At 46.0% G+C, this 22,527-nt stretch overlaps 1 protein-coding gene across 1 annotated transcript in view; it reads right to left on the bottom strand.

The window, feature by feature from the left end:
* Cdh13 (cadherin 13) overlaps positions 1-22,527 on the bottom strand; it is a 969,028-nt gene that overhangs the window by 570,042 nt on the left and 376,459 nt on the right. The window contains exon 3 of the mRNA XM_048437368.3: positions 20,163-20,371. Coding sequence (XP_048293325.2) covers positions 20,163-20,371 — 209 coding nt within the window. The remainder of the gene's footprint in view (positions 1-20,162; positions 20,372-22,527) is intronic.

Raw genomic sequence — 22,527 nt, 5'->3', positions numbered from 1 at the left:
CCTGCCATCTGCTTTTGTAGGTAAGTTTACTACTCTCCGACTTCTTCCTCTGCGTTAGCCTCGCCCAGCGAGCTTTGTTGCGTCGCATTTTCATTATATTCTGCTCATAATATGTTCCGCTATTATTTATTTTTATTTCCACCCGTGGTGGGATTCAAAGTGTGCTGCTGAGATTCTCATGCGGGGCTCTTGTGACTCTCTCTTTGTTACTGACTCCTGGATTACACGCGCAGTGCTCTGATGATATATTCTGCAGCTTGGTTTTGCTTTTCAACTGTTTAGATTGATTTTTGTGATCAGCACATCAAATTCCTGTAACCATCCCAGGATTACTTAAAGAGAATGTATATCCTGCAGCATCCCAAATCACCAAGGCCCTGTGACGTGTCCCTGAAATCTTCGCGATCTCTGCGTTTATCTACGTGGCTTTTTATCAGCTACAGAAAGGCGGGTTGAAACTGAAGCTACAGTTTGGGTGGGCTCACACTTGCAGTCTCACCCGTGAGTCTGAAGCAGCCCTAAGTGTCAGAGTGGGCTCTGTTTCAGCCTGGGATACAAGACGAAACCTTGTCTCAAAATGCAACAAATAAAACAATTGGATTTCCAGATGTGATTCTGGCTTTTTCCATTTCTTTAATCAGTTATGCTTCTTATATTGGTTTTTAAATGTGTTGTTTGATGTGTCTCAGCACAGGATCGTCCTATTGGCCTGTTGCCTGGTTTCATTGCAGTGGACTCTCTCTCTCCTCTCTCTAGCTAGCAACAGTTCTCCCTGACAGTCCATTTCCTCTCAGAATAGCATGGCCATACCAAATTACTTTTGATTAATATTTCACATGTAAATTTCATTGAGTTATCACCCTCTTTTGTAGCTTACATCCAAAGCTTATTCATATTGAACAATACACAGTTATTTTAAAATGTAACCTGAGAACCTCTGCTTTCAGATGGAGCATTTAAAAAAAAAAAAAAACGCTGTCATTATTGCAAGTGGGTGTGAAGCACAAGTATGCACACCACGGCATATTGTGTGGAGGTCAGAGGGCCACTTGTGGAGCTGGTCCTTTCCTTTGCCTTTACATCGGTTCCGGGGATCGAACTTGGGTGTTTGGGTTTGTGTGTCAAGCATTTTGCCTGCTGAGCCATCTCACTAGCTCTCATACAAGATGATTTTTCAGTTTCCACCCCCCAGGTGCTCCTTCCATACCTCATCATACTTTAGCAAACTGTTTTGTAAGTCCGCCAAACAGGCATCATAAAATGCGAGGGCCTCTTCTGACAACTAGGAGATCATACAATGTGCACCAACTAGAAAGCTGCACAGGGAGCAATAAGTCCTCGTGACACACACTGAGGCCTTGGGAGTGTAGTCACAGATACGGCCAGTCTTCTGTGGCCTTGAGTGGCGTGACTGTGATCTATTTTGTGTGATTTTCTTTTCACCAGGTGATGCCATTCACACTCACAATCCTGGCACTATCCTGAAATCTCACAAATTCTCTCTCATCCAACCCGCACAGCATCACTAGGAGGCGAATACTGTTTTGAAACCTTTTACGTGCACTTTAAATATTTTTAAAATTAAAATCTAATCATATCTCTTCCTCTAAACCCACCCATGGTACCCTTCACTCCCCTTTGGCCTCTTTCTTTTTGATTATAATTCACAGACACACACACACACACACACGCATGCACACACACACACACACACACACACTTCAATTCCCTTTTCACCAACAGAACAACTTAAGTCTTAAAAACCTAAAGAGATTTTTTAAGGAGTTGTGGAGATGATGAATTTTGAAAGTGGTATAAAAAAGTGAGAAATTGGAGCCCAGTAACTGAGCTATGAAATGTATCCTATTACTGTATCTCCTGCTGTGGAAAGAATGATCAGACATATCGAGACGTTGATATTGAGACTTTGGACCAATCTATACAACCTCTTTGCCTCTCCAAACACCGTTTTGAAGATGTCTATTTTATTCATCATGGCTGTCACGCTGTCCTCTTAGCTTTTCTGTCTTGAGCTGCATTTCTGAAAGTCCCATTCTGGCTCCTCTAAATGTCCTTAAATGTTTTATGGGTCCTCATAGCGTATTTTCTATTCAAGAAAATATGGATTGTGGTTTCCTGCCATGTGCTGGAAAATTCGAAGAGAGATGAAAATACATGACCCTGAACTGTAAATCTCACATCTTATTTCTATAGGACACGATGCCATTTCTTACCAGGGAAATGTTGACAGTTTAGATTTACAACAATGTATTTGGAAACCTTGAAGTTTTATAACAGAAAATAACGTATCATTAGACACTCTGAGAGGATAATGAGGCATTTAGTATTTCTTGCTCATTTTGGTAAAGGTTTCTAGAAATATACACTATCTTGTGTGGACTTGGCACACGGATCATCCATGAAAGAAGCAGAAAATGCATGATATAGTTAGCTGCTTGAATTATTTCTCCATAAATTATCCATGTTCTCATTTATCTAACCATTTCCCTGCCCTTTACCATATCTAAGTTACTCCCAATTCTACACTGCAGGAGCGCGTGCTTGTCAACAAGGAAGTCGTCAAACCTTTCCAAAGGGATTAAATGGTTGACCAAAGAAGCCACAGTCAAATAAATCAAGCCAGGGAAGGAGTTCTAGGTAGGTGAGAGAGCACCATTTCTCAGAGACAACCAAGGGTTCTTGGCCTCTGTTTCCCCCATGGATTTGAACACTTTATCCATACTAATTTGATGAACAATAATATAGTTGTTATAACTCATAAAAGACAGAAATAACTGACAGTAGGAAGAAGCAGGCTCAGATTTGACTGGGGTGGTGTCTCAGGGCTTCTAATTGCTGTGATGAAACACCAAGACCAAAGCAACTTGGGGAGGAAAGGGTTTATTTGGCTTCCACTTCCACATCACTTTTCATCACCAAAGGAAGTCAGGACAGGAACTCAAGCAGAGCAGAAACCTAGAGGCAGGAGCTGATGCAGCGGCCCTGGAGGGGTGCTGCTTACTGGCTCGCTCCCCATGGCCTATTCAGCCTGCTTTCTTAAAGAACCCAGGATGACTAGACCAGGACAGACACTACAGCCTGATCTTATGGAGACATTTTCTCAACTGAGAGTCAATCCTTTTAAATGACGCTAGTTTGTGCGTCAAGTTGACCAGCCGGAACAGGTGGCCAAGGAGCCTAGATTAGCATGATGTTGTCCTCCTCCTCTAGGTGAGAGACAGAGCATCTCAGTGAGCTCCAGACTGCAGGGCTCTCAGACCCAAGCCGAGTCAACTACGTAACTTACAAGATCTGCAAGTGCATCATCTTTCTTATGCCTTATTAATTATGAATTTTTTAAAAAAAAGATAGCAGTTGATGGCTGCTGATGGAGGGAGAATTACTCTCCTTGGGGGACGTGGCCTCTGCTAGGTTGCCATGCCCACGTGGATGGCCTCACACCCGTGAACATATGGGCAACATTAATTGGACTCAGGCGATTGCTAATTACAAAACAGGAGGCCAGTGGGGTGGGTGCACTAGGGGAAGCTGGAGGGAGGAAACTGTGGGCAAGTATGATCAAAATACATGGATATTATATGTGTGGATATTTCAATGTAATTAAATTTTTTTAAAGAAACGAAATAAACTCCATAAAAAAACGGATTCACCTCTTGACACGTGGCATTTGTTTTGATAAAAATTATACAACATTAAATGATGAGTCGCAGGTGGTGGTGGCACATGCTGATAGGATTTGCTGAAGGAGACGGATGCGGGAGGGTCACGAGTTCGAGGCCAGCCTGAGAGACACATTTAAAGAAGAAAGTAAGTCGAGGGCTCAAGAGATGTCTCAGTAGGTCAAGGAGCTTGTTGCCAAGATTGATGCACCTGATAGAAGGAGGGAGCTGATCCTTGCAAGTTATTCCCTGATCTCCATATCTGAACACCATTTATGTACACACACACACACACACACACACACAGAGAGAGAGAGAGAGAGAGAGAGAGAGAGAGAGAGAGAGAGAGAGAGAGAGAAAGCATTGTTCACAGGACCCAAAAGGTAGAAATACCAACTGATACATGGATATGTCAATAACTAGGTCAATAAATAGTGGCCTATACATGCAATGCAATTTTAAATAAAATACCGGTCCATGTTATAGTGTTGATGAACCATAAAACATGCAAGTCAAGAAAAGCAATGAGTTGTATGACTCTATTCACCCAAAACACACAAAACAGGGATAAAAAACCCCAAAAAACAAGAAAATACAGGTTCATGGTTGATAATGGCTCAGAGAAGGGAAATTGGAGATCAAAGACAGTGTGTCTTTCGGAAGTGATGCACGTCCGTGAGAACCAGATGGAGAGGTTGGTTGTACAATATTTGTGTCTGCACTGTGCCACTGAGATGATTCCTTCAAATGGCTAACTTTATGTTATGAGAACATCAACAAAATCACCATCAAAAACAACTGGCCAGAGACTTCAAAAGATTCAAGCAGGTTGGGACTAAGAAAAAGTTGAGAAATTCAACGGTTGTGCTGCCTGTACCTTCCATGAGAGAGTAAGCTGAGGAAAATGGCGCAGGGAGAGCCTCTCTGTATCTTACTACGGTAAGAGGAATCAGAGAAGTGAGACGTGGCTGAAGCGTGCTCACTAAGATGGGTGGATGGAGGGCAACAGGAAGAAATAATGACTCCACGAGTATTTCTTTCAGTGTGGTGTGATCTGAACATAAAGGCAAAGGGGAGGACCTGCAGGAGGGGACCATTAGAACTTACTCAATGGAAGACAGAGGTGGTAAGGTTTAAAGATCAAGTCAAGACAGCAGGATAAGTTTAGGCTTCCTTAGGGAGGGGAAATGGGGAGCAGTGGTCAATGAAGGGAGAAGGGGTTAAGCAAGCCCAAGAACTTTGAACTTGGCAAAACCTAGACAGAGAAAACTCCAGGAAGGTTGAGCAGGACCAACTCGTTAGGTCAAGGGGAAAGTCTCACTGTGGTGCTTCAGGTGATCGACCACAAATTAGGAATGAATGACGGGAGAAGCAAGAAGAATCAATACCACTGGAGAGGAAGTTGATGTGGGGTCTGGGTTGTGGATGTCTCATCAGCCCGGCTTTTCTTACATCACGCATCCTGTTGGTCAGAAGTTCTACTCCAATTGGAGGGTCTGTATCTGTGCCTATTGAGGGATTCCTTGTTAACTCGAGTTTATCCATAGGCATTGCTTGAGGTCTTTTTAAAGCCCAAACCTATTATACACGGAGCCCTGAGCTGTGTGTGATAGCTAATGACACACATTTTATTTATTTATTTTTTGGTTAAGACAGGGTTTCTCTGTAGCTTTGGAGCCTGTCCTGGAACTAGCTCTTGTCGATTAGGCTGGCCTCGAACTCACAGAGAGATCCGCCTGCCTCTGCCTCCCGAGTGCTGGGATTAAAGGCGTGCGCCACCACCACCCAGCACGACACACATTCTTGGATCCTCATCTCTATCATGAGGAAGACAGCCAGCATCGTGGCCCATGGACTGCACGTAGGAGCCGTGCTCCAGGCTGAGAGAGATGACTGTGGAAAGCATCTGGGTGCAGCTGCTCACCTCACGTGAAACTCCTCTACCATAATGAGATTCAGCTTGTATCCATGCTTCAGATGAGAAGGCTAGGGATTCCAGCTCCATGACCTTGGGCAGGTCACACCTATTTGCCGTCTCCACTGACAAAACAGGCGTCACACCAGCGCCTGTTTTGTAGCGCTGTGGCGAAGGTTAGCTTGCTCCGTGTAAGACCACAGAGCGTGAGCTAAAGGAGCCTGGCTAGGATCCTCGTGATTACTGTCAATATCCACTCCACCGGCAGTTAGATTACTCAGTGGCACATTGTGTCGAGTGCTGTATTTCTATCAGTGAACGAGTCAGAGTCCCCGCTCTCTGAAACAGTTTTATTATCTATTGTACTGTCTAAAAAGTCAATACCAAACTGTGATACCTACATAGAATTTAGGAAATTCTCTCTCTCTCTCTCTCCCTCTCTCTCTCTCTCTCTCTCCTTCCTTCATTACCTCTTCCCTCTCCTTCCCTTCTCCTTCCCTTCCACTTTTCCTTTCTTTCCCTTCCCTTCCCTTCCCTTCCCTTCCCTTCCCTTCCCTTCCCTTCCCTTTCCTTTCTTTTCCTTTCCTTTCCTTCTCCTTCAATTCCCCCTTTCCTTTCTTTTTCTTTCCTTCCATTTATAAGGGTTTCAAGTGGCCTAGGTTGGCCTTGACTTCTCAATATATGACCTTGAACTTCTGATCCTTCCGCCTTTACCTGCCAAATTCTGGGACTACAGCCTTGGGTCATCATTCTCTGTTAGGCTGGGCTAGAGTTTGAACCCAGGGCTTCATCCACAACAGGCAAGTACTGCACCACGTGAGCCACAGCTCTCATTAAATTCTGTGTCTGGAGCTTCTTTCTTTGTTTCTTTGTATCTTTGAGAGATATTATCCACAGGAAGAGGAGCTCACAGTTAATGAGGTGGATGAGCTGATGGCCATGCTCTTTAGGGCCAGACTGAATACGGGACTTGGAGTGGAATGGCAGCCATGCCTCGATTATCCATGTTAACCGGGATTTAGAAGAATGGTCAAAGCAGGGAGATTGCTTCTTATGGCTTTGCATAAAACAAGACAGAGAAACCAAAGCCACCTCACACGGGCATTCAGAAGGGGAGCAATGGTCAGGGAGCAGAGGGTGACCTTCCAAAAAACCAGTTTAGGTTTTAAGTCACAGCCTGAGTCTCTCCAAGAGCTTCCTTTGTTTATAGCTTCCTGTCTTCAAAGCAAAGAGGCCGAAGAAGGTTACTGTCAGCAAAAGCCCAATTTTCCTGACACGATGAAGGCTTTGGTTGACGGTGCACATTTTTTGTCAAAGGATCTGTTGCCAAAAGCAGTGGCTGATTTCCACAAAGCTGGGAGCCAGGAGGAACTGTGTACATGGGGAAAACACAGGGCCCCGTCCCAAGATCACAGCCTTGGATTTTATGACTGATGAAGGAGACAAAGAGCAATGGTCGGGGGGGATGGGTACCACCTCTTCCCTCCGAAGTATAAGAGATCAGGACAACGGCCAGGGCCACTCTAGAGTATGTGTGGGGTGCCATAGCCACCCAGTGATCAATAAGGGAGCTTTCCCAAAGCAGTGTCACCCTTGTGAGTCATTTTGGCACTGGGCAGTCCTGGCAGTCCTGTACCCTCCTCCATGAAGCCCCCGCTCCAGCCACGGGCCATGTCTTCCCTTCTGAAGGGCTGAGAAATTGCCCAGAGCTTTAAGGCCACATCCCTGTGCAGCCATGATTTTGCTGTCTACATTTAGGTTCAGATCTGCTACTGAATAAAATTTTGAAAATGAATGTATGACTGATTTTCTTCCTTTTTTTGAGAATTGGTATTTCTCTGCCTGCTAGAGGGAAAAAAAAAGGACAGTTTGCAAAATTTGTTTTCTGCTTTAAAAAGCAGCAGCTGTTGTACCCTTCGACGATCATGCACACAAAATTTGCCTTTCCATTTGCGACTTCTGCTCTTATTTTGAAAACACAATTCCACAAGTAATAGTGTTAGTCCCTGTTGAGGGCCCCAAGGAGATGTGGGGATTCTTGCTTTCTTGCTCTTCGTGAGTGTGAGTGTGTGTGTGTGTGTGCGCGTGCGTGTATGGAGGGCAGAGGTCACTGTCAGGTGTCCTCATCTACCATTCTTCTGCCTGCCCCCGTTTATGAGACAGGCTCTCTCACGGAGTCCAGAGCTCACAGTTCAGCTGGACTAGTTACCAGGGAGGCCCAGAGATCACCTGTCTCCACCTCCCCAGTGCTGATAGTATGATATTACAGGAGTATGTGGCTTCTGTCAGGTTTTTATATGGGTTTTGGGAGACTGAATCCGGGTCTACATGTTTCCACGGCACACACTTTACCAGCTGAGCCATCTCCCCAGATCCTAGCATTCTTTTTACAGTAGCACCCAGAAAGATTCCAGGCAAGGGGGGGAAGAGGGACAAATGCACAAGGGGAGGCAGAAAGACGGCAACCCAGGACAGGATACAAGTTCTTCCTGCTTGTCCGTGTAGTATCTCAAGTCTAGAACTGGCTCTGTCTGGATAAGGAACTGAGTAGAGAGAGGATCACAAAGCACCCACAGGGTGGCCAGGGAAGAGTTCTAATAATGGCATCTGTCACAAATCATGCCAGGATACAGGCCTACAGCTCGGCTGGAAGAACTGGTGAGCTGGAGCCTGCGATTTTGTCATTGCATATGTTACACTGAGAAAGATTTAACCAATGTGCAATCTTTCTGTTCCCTTAGTTCTGGGGTCTCCAGGCAAATGGGGACAGTCTGTGGTCTGTTCAGAGACTGTGACCTCACATCAAGCTTTTGGCCCCCAACTTCAAGGTGTTTATACCCAAGCTACCACTATACATGAAGAAAAGAACCTCACAAATAGAACCTTTAGAAATGGGACAGCATCACAGCACAGCACAGGGGACAGCATCACACCACAGCACAGGGGACAGCATCACACCACAGCACAGGGGACAGCATCACAGCACAGCACAGGGGACAGCATCACACCACAGCACAGGGGACAGCATCACACCACAGCACAGGGGACAGCATCACACCACAGCACAGGGGACAGCATCACACCACAGCAGCACAGGGCTCAGTCACCTATCCGAGGTTTTCTCAGGAGCAACTTTGGGAGTGTTTTTTTCTTCTTCTATCCACCTTGAACTTTCTCCCTGCCATATCTGAGAAGAGCACCTGTGCATTCACTGCAAACGTCACTCTCAGTGGGCAGGACCCTCCGATGAACATGCTAGGAGTCGGAAGGAAGAAGTCCTCTGAAGGGGTCATTGTCTCCATGCTGAGATGTCCTCAGTGATTGACTTATCGTCGCTTTGGAAGGTGGCAGAGCCGGGAAAATGTGTCTTTTTATCTGTTTATCCTATTCTACCAGGCAGGGAGGGAAGCTTCGCCTCTCACAGTCCCATATTTTCCGTTAACCTCAAAGCCCACATGGCTGCTGGGAAATCTAACAGAGGTCAGAACAATGACTTTGGAAGTCACCGCTGGGTGGAATAAAGGGGATGCCAATGACCGGTCGTGACTCAAGACCTCAGGTCTACGGGTCTCAGATCCCTGACATAGACAGGAAGAGCAGCCGCTGTCCCCGGACATTGCTTGTGAGGATTGAATCAGACAGTGCAGAGGAAAATAAAATGGGAAATTAGAGTTTATAAGACAAGATGTAAATGACAGATGGGAGGCATTTTCCCCGGACTTAGCTCCGAAGATGAATACGGTTTCTGACTCAGGAGCATTTCTGTAAGAAGCCTATGCTATTACAAGGATACTCTTATGCCCTAAGGTTCTATTCACGGGGAAAGATTTTTCAAAAGTGTCCTAACAGCACAAGACTTGTCTATAAACCTAAAACGTTCTTTAGGGGCTCTGCTCAACTCTGGATTCAAATTTATTCCTCAAGGCCTTTTCATTTCCCTGCGTCCCTCTCTAGTGTTCACTGGCTGGCAGAAGGGCTGTGCAGATGCCAAAGGTGTCAGCGCAACAGAAGCAGCAGTGATTATATCCAACCAGAAGACTCAGCTTGCATCCCGGTTCTACCACCCATCGCCAGAGACAGACAGATGCTTAATCCTCTGAGAGCTTCTTCCATATGTGATACTGTGGAAACGCCTTCAGCCAATAGCCTTTAAGATACCAGTCCGCTTTGGGCATGGTCTCATGTAGTATAAGCGCAGAAGAAAAGTGTGCACAGCCCCCTTTGTTTTTTCTGCTGGATTTGGTTCCAGTTCCCCGTGCACACAGACGACTGTGGTTTGCTACCCTTACTGTGAGTTTATCCCCAAATAAAGAAACCTTTGTTATACTCCATGCCGGGCTATTGTGGCACTCTTTGGTATTACTGCAATGTGTGAAATGGGACTAAGATCTTCTAGGATCGCAGTGTGGCTGGGAGATTGGAGAAATGACTTCTGAGTTCACCCTCCGTGAGAGCGGGCATTCGGTGGCTGGTCCCTTCATCCCCCTTTCAAAATATATAGCTGTCCTTATAGACTCCAAGAACCAGTATGTCTCCTGAACACCTATTTGCCGCCAATGACTAGGGAACACTTTAAAAATGGATGCTCGAATCGGTGACGTGGACCTGCGGTTTGAATGAGAATACTCTTATTAGGCTCATGTGTCTGAGCACTCCAACTCCTGCTGGTGGTACTGTTTGGGAAGGCAATGGAACCTGTGGGCAGGGGAGCCTTGCTGGAGGAAGCATGTCACTGAGGAGTAATTGTACAGTGGACTCCACATCCTCCTCTCTGCTTGTCTGTTTACTATGCAGATGAAATGCGACCATTTGGCTTCCTGATTGCCCGACTGGCCTCATGCTCCAGCTGCTGTGCCTCCCCACTCATGATGGACACCATCCCTCCAGAGGTAGAAGCCAAAGAAGCCCCTTTCTCCCCTGTACCACTTCTGCTCGTGTTATTTATCCCATCCGTGGAAGGGTAACTCGGACTTTAAACAGAGAACCGAGACCAACATTCAAAGACTTGGCATGAGAAGAAAAACATTTTAAAGAAAGCATCGTTCGTGCTCTTGGTGTTGACTGACTGCTAAAATGGTAACATATTAGAAACATGCTATGGCGCAGAGAGAATTCAATAAAATATTGTATTGAAAACTGACTTCACTCGGCTCCGTTTAGTGGGATGCTAAGGAAACTTGAATGGACGAATGTGACTTTGAGGTTTTGGACTGGACTGTGTACACACTGAGAGCTGCAGTTTTCCCAAGCTTAAAGGAGGCCGAAAACAGTTATCTCTACTTTCAGTTATTTTTCCCCAAGCATTCCAATTAAAATTAATCTTCAGAATATCGTTTTTGTAGATTCTGATCCACAAAGCAATCTGTTATCTACTTAAATTAATGAATCGAGAGATGCCTTTTTATCTATATTTGAATGCTCTCCTGGAGCTAAGTGCCATAAACACAACAATTTAGGCGTGTGTCAAAACGGAGCAGCCCAATACACTGTTTAAGGCCCAATGCTTGGCTCTCTGTGATATTTTTGAGCTGTATATTTTCTCCAATTTGGGTGACAGTTAAATGGATACTAATTTCCCTTAATAGTAACTTCAGAGGCTCGTGCCATGGAGGGTGGTAATTCACAGGTGTTTGAAGTCATCTCCCTTGTTAAATTGGCGCCCATTAAGTTTCTGCATCTTTAACTCGTCATTTCCTTGTGGTCACAGCAAATGCATCCCCCGGTCCTCCACAGGGATGTTTATAAACATGTTTCACGCAAGGGAAACGGATGTCACTGACTGGCTCTACAGAATCCACGGCGTCATTCAGAGTTGGTAAGAAGAGGCCCCAAGATAAGCTAATTCATTTCACTTAGCTGGCTACTTTCCTGTTAACGACATCTATGTGGAGGTTTGACCGAAAGAAATGCCTCCTATAGTCTGGGGTCTTGGAACCTTGATTCCCAGTTGGTGACTGTTTTGGGAGGTTTAGGTGCAGCCTGGCTGGAGGAAGTATGCGCTGGGGGTGAGCTTTGTGTGTAAAAGCCTGCTGCTGGCCTGCTTTCTCTGCTTCCAGCTTGCATGTGCATATGAGCTCTCAGAATCCTGCTCCTGGGACTAGGCCGGCTGCCTGCTGCCCTGAGCCCCCACCACAAGAGACTCTTACCTCCTCTGTCCCACCGCAAGCCACAATAAACTCTTCCTCACTTCAGTCACCCTGGTCAGGGTTTCCAGCTAAACATCAGGAAAACAACTAACACAGTCTGAATACTGTTGAGAAATCAACTCAGATCACCTATAGAGAGGTGTCTTGGGCAAGAGTTGGTGTAAGGGGCCAAGCCAGACGGTTTGCATATGCGTATGAATGGTGCAGGATTGAAGAAGGTTAGGAGTTTACCTATGAAACAACTGGACAGAAGTATATTTGCCTAGAATGTGTGATAAGGAAAGCCAGGGAGAGATTAAATCAACGACAGTACTTACTGGGTATTTGAGAGCCCAGAGTCAATGGTCAGGCCCCTCGGCTGACATGAAGCCTTCTTAGAGTCCAGGGATGCATTTTATATTTTTATAAATATAAAACTGTTTTTTTCTTTGTTTGTTTTATTTTTTGTAAGTGGTTCCTTCCCTGACTGCTTGCTTTTAGTCTTTAGCTGCTTTGGAGCGGTGTGTGCTCTCACCCTTGGAGTTGGATCGTGAGCCAAAACTGCATCTTTTAAATCACAGGTTTGCCCTGACAGTGAGCAACGAAGATCACAAAGCCTTGCATGTAACCCTTGCAGCTTACGCAATCGCCTTTTACATTTTATTGTTACAGGAGTCTTAAAATGACAAAATGGGGCAAACTTATGAATATTATTTAAATTTGAGGGCCTTGATTTAAAGTCCAGTCTTTTTTTTTTTTGGTGAGGGCCAGTTTTATGTGTATTGACTTCCAGTAAAGAAGTATACATCACTCCTAATTAACTTTTAAACACTGCCAAGTCTTTGGCGTTTATTAAGTAGACCCACAGAAATAAAGTTTTTCTCCTCTCGAAATCCAGGTGCTGGCTTTCATAAACAAGGCACCTAGCGATAGGAACTGCCGCACTTAGAGCCTTCTGGAATATCGATTGCTGGTGGGGTGTCAGAAGGGAGAGCATTTGGTCATGTTGGGCAAGCACAAGGATTCGAGTTCTCAATTTGCCTCCCTCATTCACTGAGCGTATGCTATGGATCTGGCTTTGACAACCCAATCATGGGGAATAATTGCCATCATCATGGCATTTAAACATTTCAGTCACTGTTCTGAGTGTTTTTTCAGGTAACTCATTCTGTTACCATGGCACCCGCAGGAGGCTAAGGCTCTGACAAACCCATTTCACAGCCAAGGAAACTAGAGAGCAGAGGGCACACATCAGTGCCGGGATTCTTGCCAAATTTGACCAACATCATTTTTTTTTTTTTTAGTGCCCTACCTGGTGACAATCCCTGAGCTCAGGGGCTTAGAACTGAGATGAACCCAAGCACAAAAAAAGAGGTAGCTGACATTTATTGGAGAAGATTAAGTGAGGCTACCTATAAGAGAAGCATGGAGGGAAAGAAGTAACCGGGCAGAGGGGCCTTAGGCAGGCATTACCAAAGAAGAGCCATCTAAGGTGGACCTGAAGTAGTCACGTGTAGCCAGACTAGCTAGTGCTGGTCAGTGAACACCTGAGATCATATCAGAAGGGACATGACAGAGTCCAAAGAGAGAGGCAGCCACTGTGAAGGAGTAGGGAGGCTTGGTCCACCCACGGACACACAGTAGTTTGCTATCGGGGGGAGGCAAGCTTCAATGAAGAAGCGATGAGAGAGGGCCGTCATTCAACACATTCATTTATTCAAAACATACATACTAAGGACTGACTGTGTGGCAGGCACTTGCTAGGTGCTGGGGGGTGGTGGATTCTTCCACAGAATAGGAGAGAGGAGACTCTGAGAGGACTTCTCAGCAGGTGAAGTCACTTGAAGGCAAGAAGGAGCTGGACGGATAACAGGGAAGCTACACACACAATGCACCACCCCTCTGGGCTCCCCATCTCTTCTTGATCAGGCAGTGACAGATAGGCAGTTTAGTGATAGGAAGATGCAGTTTGGTTGAGGTTCATTTTGGTGATTCGGGCTCATTGCTTCCCTCTACAGCTAGCAAACTGGTTTGTGCATGGGTGCTTAACCTGTCCACTCACAGCCTGTCAAAAGATTGGAGATTAAACTGTCTGGGCCAACTCAGATCTAAGGTGAACTTACATGACTCAGCCGAGTATTAGATTATAGGAAGTCCATTAAAGACCCAGAAATAGCTTTATAGTCAAGCTACTAACAAGCCAAAGTCTGGACACGGGGTTTCTATTGGACATGGTGTCACAAAGCCAGGGGAAAGCATAGAAATACAGCCTTCCATCAGAAGAGGACTACATTCCTCACAGCTGAACTGAGCCTGTACTCTAGCTTGTCTTAGAGACTCTTCATCTCTTTTCAATATTGATAAACTTTGCTCTTTGACAATTTCACATATGTGCTTTTCAAAATATGGAACTGTGACCCTAGCAACTGTGGTCTCTCCAGTGTGGGGTTTCACTGGGTGTCAATCCTATCACCACAAGACACCTGCTTTCTTTGAACCCCACAGCTGCCTCTGTTACATCTCAGTCTCTGGCTCCATCTTACAGCCTTACTCAATAAATTCAGCCTGAAGTTCTTCACCTGTCCTCTAGAGGTGCCGGTCAAACCCTGTTGATCCCTGGCTTGCTTGAGGTCATTTGCTTTGCCCAGTGGAGAGACACAGAGCCTGGATTCCTATGATAACCCTTATTTCACTCAGAGCACTGAGAGGCTTGTCCAAGGCAAGCAGAGGAGTGGATATGTGAGCCTGCTCTTTCTACTCCAAAGCAGGAGTCCTGCTCTCTTGAGTTGCCCCATATTAGTCACTAACTCCTGGGAATCTCTATTAAGATATCTCAAGAGTCTCTAGCTCAGTGTGCACAGGCCTTACCAATACCTTGTCTCTCTGCTTCTGTCCTACCCAGCCCTATTAATATCCACCTTCCAAGACCAGAAAACTTAGGATCATCCAGATACACATCTTGACCCATTCTTCCTTCAAGCCACCCTTTGTCCATCTAATTTCCTCAATTGCTTCTCTGCAGTTGTAAGCCATGAACTACAAGTCTATTGACCCATGGGCAGTGGCAGCACCTTCCTAGAGCAGTATTCCTGCAAGCAGATTATCAGGGGATATAAGTTTGGATAGAGGAGCCAGTATTTCAACCTTCTTCCTGCCAGTTTGAAGTTACAGCTCCTGACTGAGTTCTCATATGTGCATATGGTAGGGGAATAACATGGCCAACCTCACAGGGAGAGTGTAAAGAAGCAAAAAATATCTATTAAAATATATATTGAGGTTTATACCCCTTAAAATGTTACATGAAGTATTCTTGAAAAGAATAGTGGCCATGATTTTAACCATTCATTCTTAGCTCTACTTGAGTCAATACCTCCAAAGCTTTTCACCAGTCTGTTCTTCTGCTAAGGATGTAAAGAGATCCCCTTTGCTTTGCATGAGTCTAAAATCCTTCTTTCTGCTTGCCCACCTTTCCTGTGGTATTTTTTCTTTTTACTCAATAATACCTCTCTCTAGCCTCTTCCAGCCCCAAATGCAGAATGCTGAAATGTTGGGTTCCCACTTCAGTGGGGAGTCCAGAGTTCCAGCTAAGCTGGACAGGACAAACCTGCCTCTGATAGCAATGCCCACAATGCTCCCAGCTAAGCGACAAGATCAAACTCAAACTCCTGGATAGAGATGGAAGCAAGATGCACTGGGGGAGCAATGCTAAATGCAAGCTCGGGTTCTCATAATGTTCTTCTAGTGACAGCCATAGGAACAGGGAGAGTCAGACTAATATGGAGTAGGACCGTGTGATATTCCAGTCTAGACCAGAGTTCCTTCTTTCCATTGTTGTCCTGGTCTCCATGGAATGTGACCTTTGTCACATACCTGCTCAGTTCCAGACTGTGAGGAGATCACTCCTCAGCCCTGATCAGAACAGCAGTGTGAGAGCTTAGCCTTAGCTCCACAATCGACTTGTGTACTAGGTCAGGGGACACCACATTGCCTCTCAGACTCCGCACCCATGGGGTGTAGATGATGCTGGGCTCTACCCTTGGCGTGCTGGGGGCTGTAAGGAGCGAATAAGGCAGGGAGGGCTGAGCTGCTGGCACGTTACATAAGCATCAGCACTGGTCATGACTGTAGCCCCAGCTAAATGCCAACAGTTACTGCTGCATATATTGTCTCATTTGAGCCTCATCAAGACCCTGGGAGGTCCATTACCATCTCTTCTTTATGGATGATAAACTCAAACTAAATGGAGGCTCAGGAGGTGCAGCAATTTACCCAAGGTCAAAGAGTTAAGGAGAGACACATCCTATAGGCAATTAGTCACTTCCCTCAGGAGGTATGACCTCATGGCACATGCCTCCCTCTCCAAAGGGATTATCCTGTAAGGGACAGCTCAGGTCAGGATAGGGCAGCACCCAGAAGAGGCCAGAGGCCTGGGCTAAGCAGGCAGAATGGCTGTGCACAGATCTCACCAGTTGAGTGACCTTGGACAAGTCATTGGGTCTTCATAGACCCTCCTCAATAAGATGGGGATGTAGCAAGTGCCTCACGCTTGACCCGGTGCATGAGCCAACAATTAGAGCACATAAGAGAGGGGCCCAGTACACAAAGAGCCCAGTCGTCTTGACCTCTCCAGTCTCCAAAGGCACCAGTATTCCTCACTCTGACATCCCTGTCAAATACTAAAGCGTCCCTATATACCTCCATTTCCCCTTCCAGTGGGATGCTGGGGCAATATGTACACAGTTATGGTGTCAATATGAAATATCCCTTCCAGGTCGTACGCTGACTATTTGGTCACCACCAAGTGATACTGTTTTAGAATGTTCTGGAATCATTAGGAAGTGGGGCCCAGTTGGGAGAAGTAGGTTCCAAGGGGGCACACCTTCGAAGGTTTTGCCATGTCCCCAGTCCTATCCTTTCTGCATCCCATTTTCCATGTGCTGCCACGGTCATGATGCTCTTAGATCATCATAGGACCAGAATCCACAGAGCAAAATACCTGCAGTGAAACCTCTGGAACAGTGACCCCCAAACTAACCTTCCCTCCTTTACATGGTTCTCATGGTATTTTAGGTACAGCGACGAGAAAGCAAGCTAATAGTCCTACTTAAGTCTCCTATAGCTCCACTTACTCAATGGCCTTCGTAAACACCAACTGAGGGCTGGCAAGATGGCACTGCCAGTAAAGTACCTGCCATGTAAGCATGAGGACCTCAGACAAATCTCCATGGCCCATGGGAGAGGAGATGAAGGCCTCTCTGTAACCTCGGAGGCAGGAGGGTCCCGGGAGTTCACTGACTAGCCAGTCTAGCTGAACCACTAAGCTTCACAATCATGGGGAAAACAGTTTGCCTCAAAAAATAAGGTGGAGAATGATGAGACACAGGTATACTAGGTATACTAGTGTGTGTGTATCCCCATGCGTGTGTTGGGATACCTGCACATACACACACACACACACACACACACACACACACACACACATACACACACACACACACACACACACACACACACACACACACACACATGATGCTCTGGTTCTCTCCAGAAGGAACCCTTTGCTATCTGTTTTATCTGTTTTTGTTTTCTCTTTTCCCTTTTTGGAGTTTTGTGTTATGGACACATCTGGGTATTTTTAAACTTTATAAAATTACCATGACTCCAAGAGCCTGTTCTAATGGAATCTGGCCCACTGAATGACATAGTACGCCCCCTGCTCCCACCCTATGGTGTTATAGGAAGCCTACAATCTCAGCTAAGCTCTGTCTATGGTACCTTTAGACAGAGGCAAACGAGAGGCAACCTGGCCTTGGAGGAACTTGCTGTTGGAAGGCCTGCCTGGAGCTTCAAGAGACCCAAATATCAGAGCTAAGTCTCTCAGCCGTGAACCCCAGTCCCCCTATCCTTCAAGGGAGACTTTGCCCTGAAAAGGACCCAGAATGGCCCCTGCTGTCTCTTGAGCAAACACTGTGGCAACTCCTTTACTTACTATCATTATGAACCATTAATCACGCAAACAACGACTATTAGAACCATTCAGCCCCTTATGCAACCAGCCCCCGTCTTGATCTTCATACCACTTACAGGCTCCTGAGAAGCATTTTTTGTTGTTGTTGCAGTCTGGCAGTTCTGTTGTTTGAGTCATTTGCCAAGTTGCTCCATCACAAGTCAGTGAGATGCTGTGAAGACAGCACCAGCTAAGCAAGAAACAGGCTTGCCTTTGTATAGGAGTGCGTTTGCACACTGGTGAGTCTAGTCGCCAATGTCCTGCTGTCTCTAAAGAGATCAGTGATACTGTTGTTTTGCTAAACAATGGGCATGCTGTCAGATGCCTTCTAAATATTTATATTTATATCTTAGTGCTGCTGTCGGCCTTGGTCAGAGAAGCGTCTTTCTGTAGTGGGCAGCGGTCCCTGCAGACTCCTGACTGGACATCTGTAGCCACCCCAACCCCAAGGCTCAGGGAATATTGTGGGAGTGGGGGGGGGTTGAAAGAACGAAAGGGCCAGAAGATGGGGAGGAATGTCATAAGATGGAGCCTTCTGGATCTGACACGGCCTCTGCACCCCAGAGCTCATGGTAGTTGTGACTGCCTGTACAAGACTGGGCTGGTCAACATTTCCTATGGGAGAGGGATTCATGATCCTCCATCACTAGCTGAGTAACTACTGGCCGTTGATGGCTGTTGAGGGAAAGGGAGTCCCCTTTTCTTCGGTGACTCAGCTACTAGTAAGTGACCCTTGAGCAAGTAAATAACCCCAAGTCCATGATCAGGCAGGCAACCCAGACTAAACTCAGAGGGTCATGAGGAAAGAGATGTGAAAGAAAGGGGGGGGCTTGTTGGCAAGCAAAAGATCACAGAAGGACTGAGAGGGAATAAAAGAGGAATGGGGTGACTGCGATCAAAATATCCTGTGTGCCATATGAAAGTATCAAATAAAAGATAAAATAAAGCATCATCAGTCTCAGTGACTGGAGCTTCGTGTGTGTGTGTGTGTGTGTGTGTGTGTGTGTGTGTGTGTGTGTTTTAATCTCCTCTTAACTTTCAGACTCAAAACCAAAAAGAGAATCATGGAACTTGTTCTGCCCAGACCGTAAATAGAGCTCATCCCTAGAAATACGTATACATGATCAACTGACAGTCATTGCTATAAGTGCTGCATTGGGAAAGATACTCTGGTCCAGGCAGGGGCATCCCGCCACATCGGACATGAGCATGGTGACAGAGCGCCACAGCACAGGGGCCACTTGTGAGCCACCCCAGCCTGGGTCACCCACCTCTAGTCTGCAGATAGAGAAGCTGCATTGGTCTCCTAAGAGCATGGAGACAACCTTGGCACGGAGCCAGCACTCATTCCCCCCTGTACTTTCTCAGCCTCCCAGCTGTGGCCCCATTCTCTCTCCACCACTGAACTCAATTGCAGACGAGGCATGGCTGTGAAGAGCACCAGATGGAGACGCAGTGAGGGTCACAGGCTTCTCAGAGAGAACCAGGACAGCAGGCGGGAGGAAAGGGTCCCCATGCCTAGCTGGGGATCCCACCACTGTTGATGTGATTGTTTTGTGGCAGTTTGCCAGAGTCTTTCAAAAGTTCTGATGAAGACACCAGAGTCAATGAGCCCCTCGAGAAGGAAGAATCGTTTGCAGATCATAGCCAAAGAACCTTGCCTGGCACAATGATTATGCGTACATGTACCATTCACCAGATTTGTGCACATATGTGGGAGTGCTGGGGACTTGCATATGAGGATCTGGAAGGAAATGGGTGCTAATAAATGGCCAAAAAGTCATCCTGTGGGCAGTGGTCACCTTGTTATACATATCTATGAGCCACTGTGTTCTTGTCATGCCAAATCCCCATCCCTCTTTCTCTGGTAATACCACCTTCATTAATTTTTGAGATAAATTTTGTCTTTCACTCCTGGTCCACATGATTGACAGTTGGAAACGCCATCAGGAAAAGACACGCTACCAACCAGAGTGTCACAAATCGTTATGGGGCCTACTCCAGGAATGGTCATGTGATATAACTAGAGCCAGTGAGATTCAATCTCAAGTGTCAGATGGTGTCACCAGGAAAAGACAAAATCGGTTGACTTCAGCCTGCACAATGAAGTGGACTTGTTAGAGAGCCTCTACACTGGGACACCCACTGGGGGGAGCCAATGAGCACCATGGAATCAGAAGAGAGATACATGATGCCCTTGTCTAGGTACCAATGCATAGCTATGCCTGGTGGAGAAGGAAGTCTACAAATGAATTCATTAGTTACATGAACCAATGTATTCCCATTGCCTCCTCCATCACCTTCCATTTTTTGGGTTGGCTTTTTGGCACCCATAGCAATGACAGCAACAGCAGAAAGGTTCTTGACCAACATGATTAGCATTCATTTCCCATAAGACACTGAATCTTGCAACTCACACCAAGCATTCAGGTTACCTGCAAGGAGCCCTGGATGTCTATCCCCCCGTCAATCATGAGTTCTGCCATGTCTTCCGCGTGAGGAGTCCTCGCATGGACGAACAGGGTCCTGCCCACTGCAGTTATGTTTCTGAGAGCAACTAAGGTGCCGTCACTGTTCACCTTGAAGTGCGGGCTCGAGACCTCATAGTGCAGCTTCTCATTGCCCTTGCAGTCACTGAAGGTCACTGCGGAAAGAAAAGAAACAGTGGAACGGGGGTGAGTAGGCTGGACAGCTTAACGCTTGAGATGCTGACGACCGTTTTAGCATGGATGAATGAGTGTACCACTTCTCCACCAAGCTAGCCTCTATCCTGATCCAAGACACTTGTCTCAGAGTGGCTTGGACTATGCCAATGGAGTTCACACAACCAAGACACAACCGTGGACTTGGGATGCAGCTCAGCTGGAGGAGAGGAACATGTACAATGCTCTGTCTGATCTCCAGCAATGCACAGACTGGGTATGGAGAGATATGCCTATAATACCAGCCCTTGGAAGGTAGAGGCAGGAGGATTAGAAAAAAAATCACAAGGTTGAGACTACCCTGGGCTACATGAGATCATCCCAAAGCGGAAAACATGAAAATACCCATCCTTTATCAACTTTTAGTTTCTGGAAAAGTCTTTTGGAAACAAACCGAAAAGACAGTAAATTGGGGTGCTTCTTGGAAGCTGTCCACGGCCCTACAGAGTGGGCTGTGCAAGAAGTAGGCATGTGCTCTGCTTCTAGGGGAGAGCAGGGTTAGGAATCGCACAGAAGTCAGTTGAAATCCCAGAGACACCCATCATAGACGTGAGCTATAGAACGTGGTTTGGAAGTGGGCAAGAGCAAAAGCCAAGAAAATAAGTTAGCCTTTTGTGTGCTAAGGACGTGTAATAATGATAGAGGGGGTGACCCTTGGGACATGGAGACAGGCAGACAAGGTCATGGTTTAGTTATATGGACAAAATAGGGACATTAAGCCTATGGATGAGCCACCTGGGTCCTGCACAATGTCACCAGTGGTGGCTGAAGACAGTGATCATGCTTCCTTTTAGGATGCCTCTACCATGCCCACAATTACACTATTCTTATTCTCTCCACATATTCTCTGTCTGTTTGTCTGTCTCCCTTCTGCTATTGAGTTTGAGGTTCCTTATAGTAAGCAAAGAATTGTCCCGCACTTGTGGCTCATTGTTCACAGAGGGGCATTTCCTTGAAGATTTATTTTTCATTTGTATGCCCACAGGTAGGTGGGCCATGTAAGTGTACGCGCCAGTGGAGACCAGAAGAGGGAGGTAGATCTCCTAGACCTGGAGTTACAGTTGGAAATGTGTTGCCAGTAGAGGTGCCAGAAACTAAACCAGAGTTCCCCAAGAGAACAGCAAGTGTTTTATTTTCTAAGGCCCCAAAGCATCCCCGAAGCCCTGGCTAGAACCAAATATATAGTATGTTTATTCCTCAGCACACATATGCTTGTGACAAAGTTTAATGTGTAAAGTATGCCCAGTAAGAGATTAATAACAATAATATGTAATAAAAAGAGCAATTATAACACTATTCTGTAATAAAAGCTATGAGGATAGAATCCAAGTCACTATATTGATCCTAATCATGATATAGTCCAGTATTTGACTGTGCTAGGTTTATTTATTCTACCAACAATAAACTTTGAGCTTTCTCCTCTCTCTCTCTCTCTCTCTCTCTCAATCTCTCTCTCTCTCCTTCCCTCCCTCCCTCCCCCCTCTCTCGATCTCTCTCTCTCTCCATTTTCTTTTTCCTCTTTCTCTCTCTTTCCTCATTCTCTTTCTTCCCTCATTCCCCATCTCTTCCCTCTCTCCCTTCTCTTCTCATCTTACTCTGTTTCTCTGTCTCACTATGTGTGCTTTTCCCTTTCTTTGACTCTGTCAGTACCCCCCCCCCACAACACCAAAGAATTTTGCTCTTAACACATTTAGATCACATCAGATTGCTGGTAACTAAAGCCATGAAAGCAAACCCACCAATAAAGAGCCTGGCACACCTGTTCTCAGGGCTCTACCTGACAGCCTTGTCTGCTTCCTAGACCTGTGTGATGAACCACAAAGCACACAACTCCGTGCAGATCCATGCTGTCAGCACAGCTGTCTGCCTGTCACTCGGATCATGACACCGCATTTGACTGGTCCTCTCCCTTACTGAGTAAGACGGCTCCCCTCCTTCCTAGAGGCCACATTACCAACAAGGATGAAACCAGAGTTCATCCCATACATTACGTTTGCTGAGGTGGAACCACCTAACAAGATCCCTTTTGTTTTGTGCTTGGATTCCTTCACTCAACACGATTCTTGTGAGGATCATCCGAGGGGTGGTTTATCCAAAC

This window comes from Myodes glareolus, chromosome 22 (genome assembly GCF_982192425.1).
Source record: "Myodes glareolus chromosome 22, mMyoGla1.1, whole genome shotgun sequence".
Lineage (NCBI taxonomy): Eukaryota > Metazoa > Chordata > Mammalia > Rodentia > Cricetidae > Myodes > Myodes glareolus.
The sequence above is the reverse complement of the archived record's forward strand: the minus strand, read 5'-3'. Positions and strand labels throughout refer to the sequence as shown.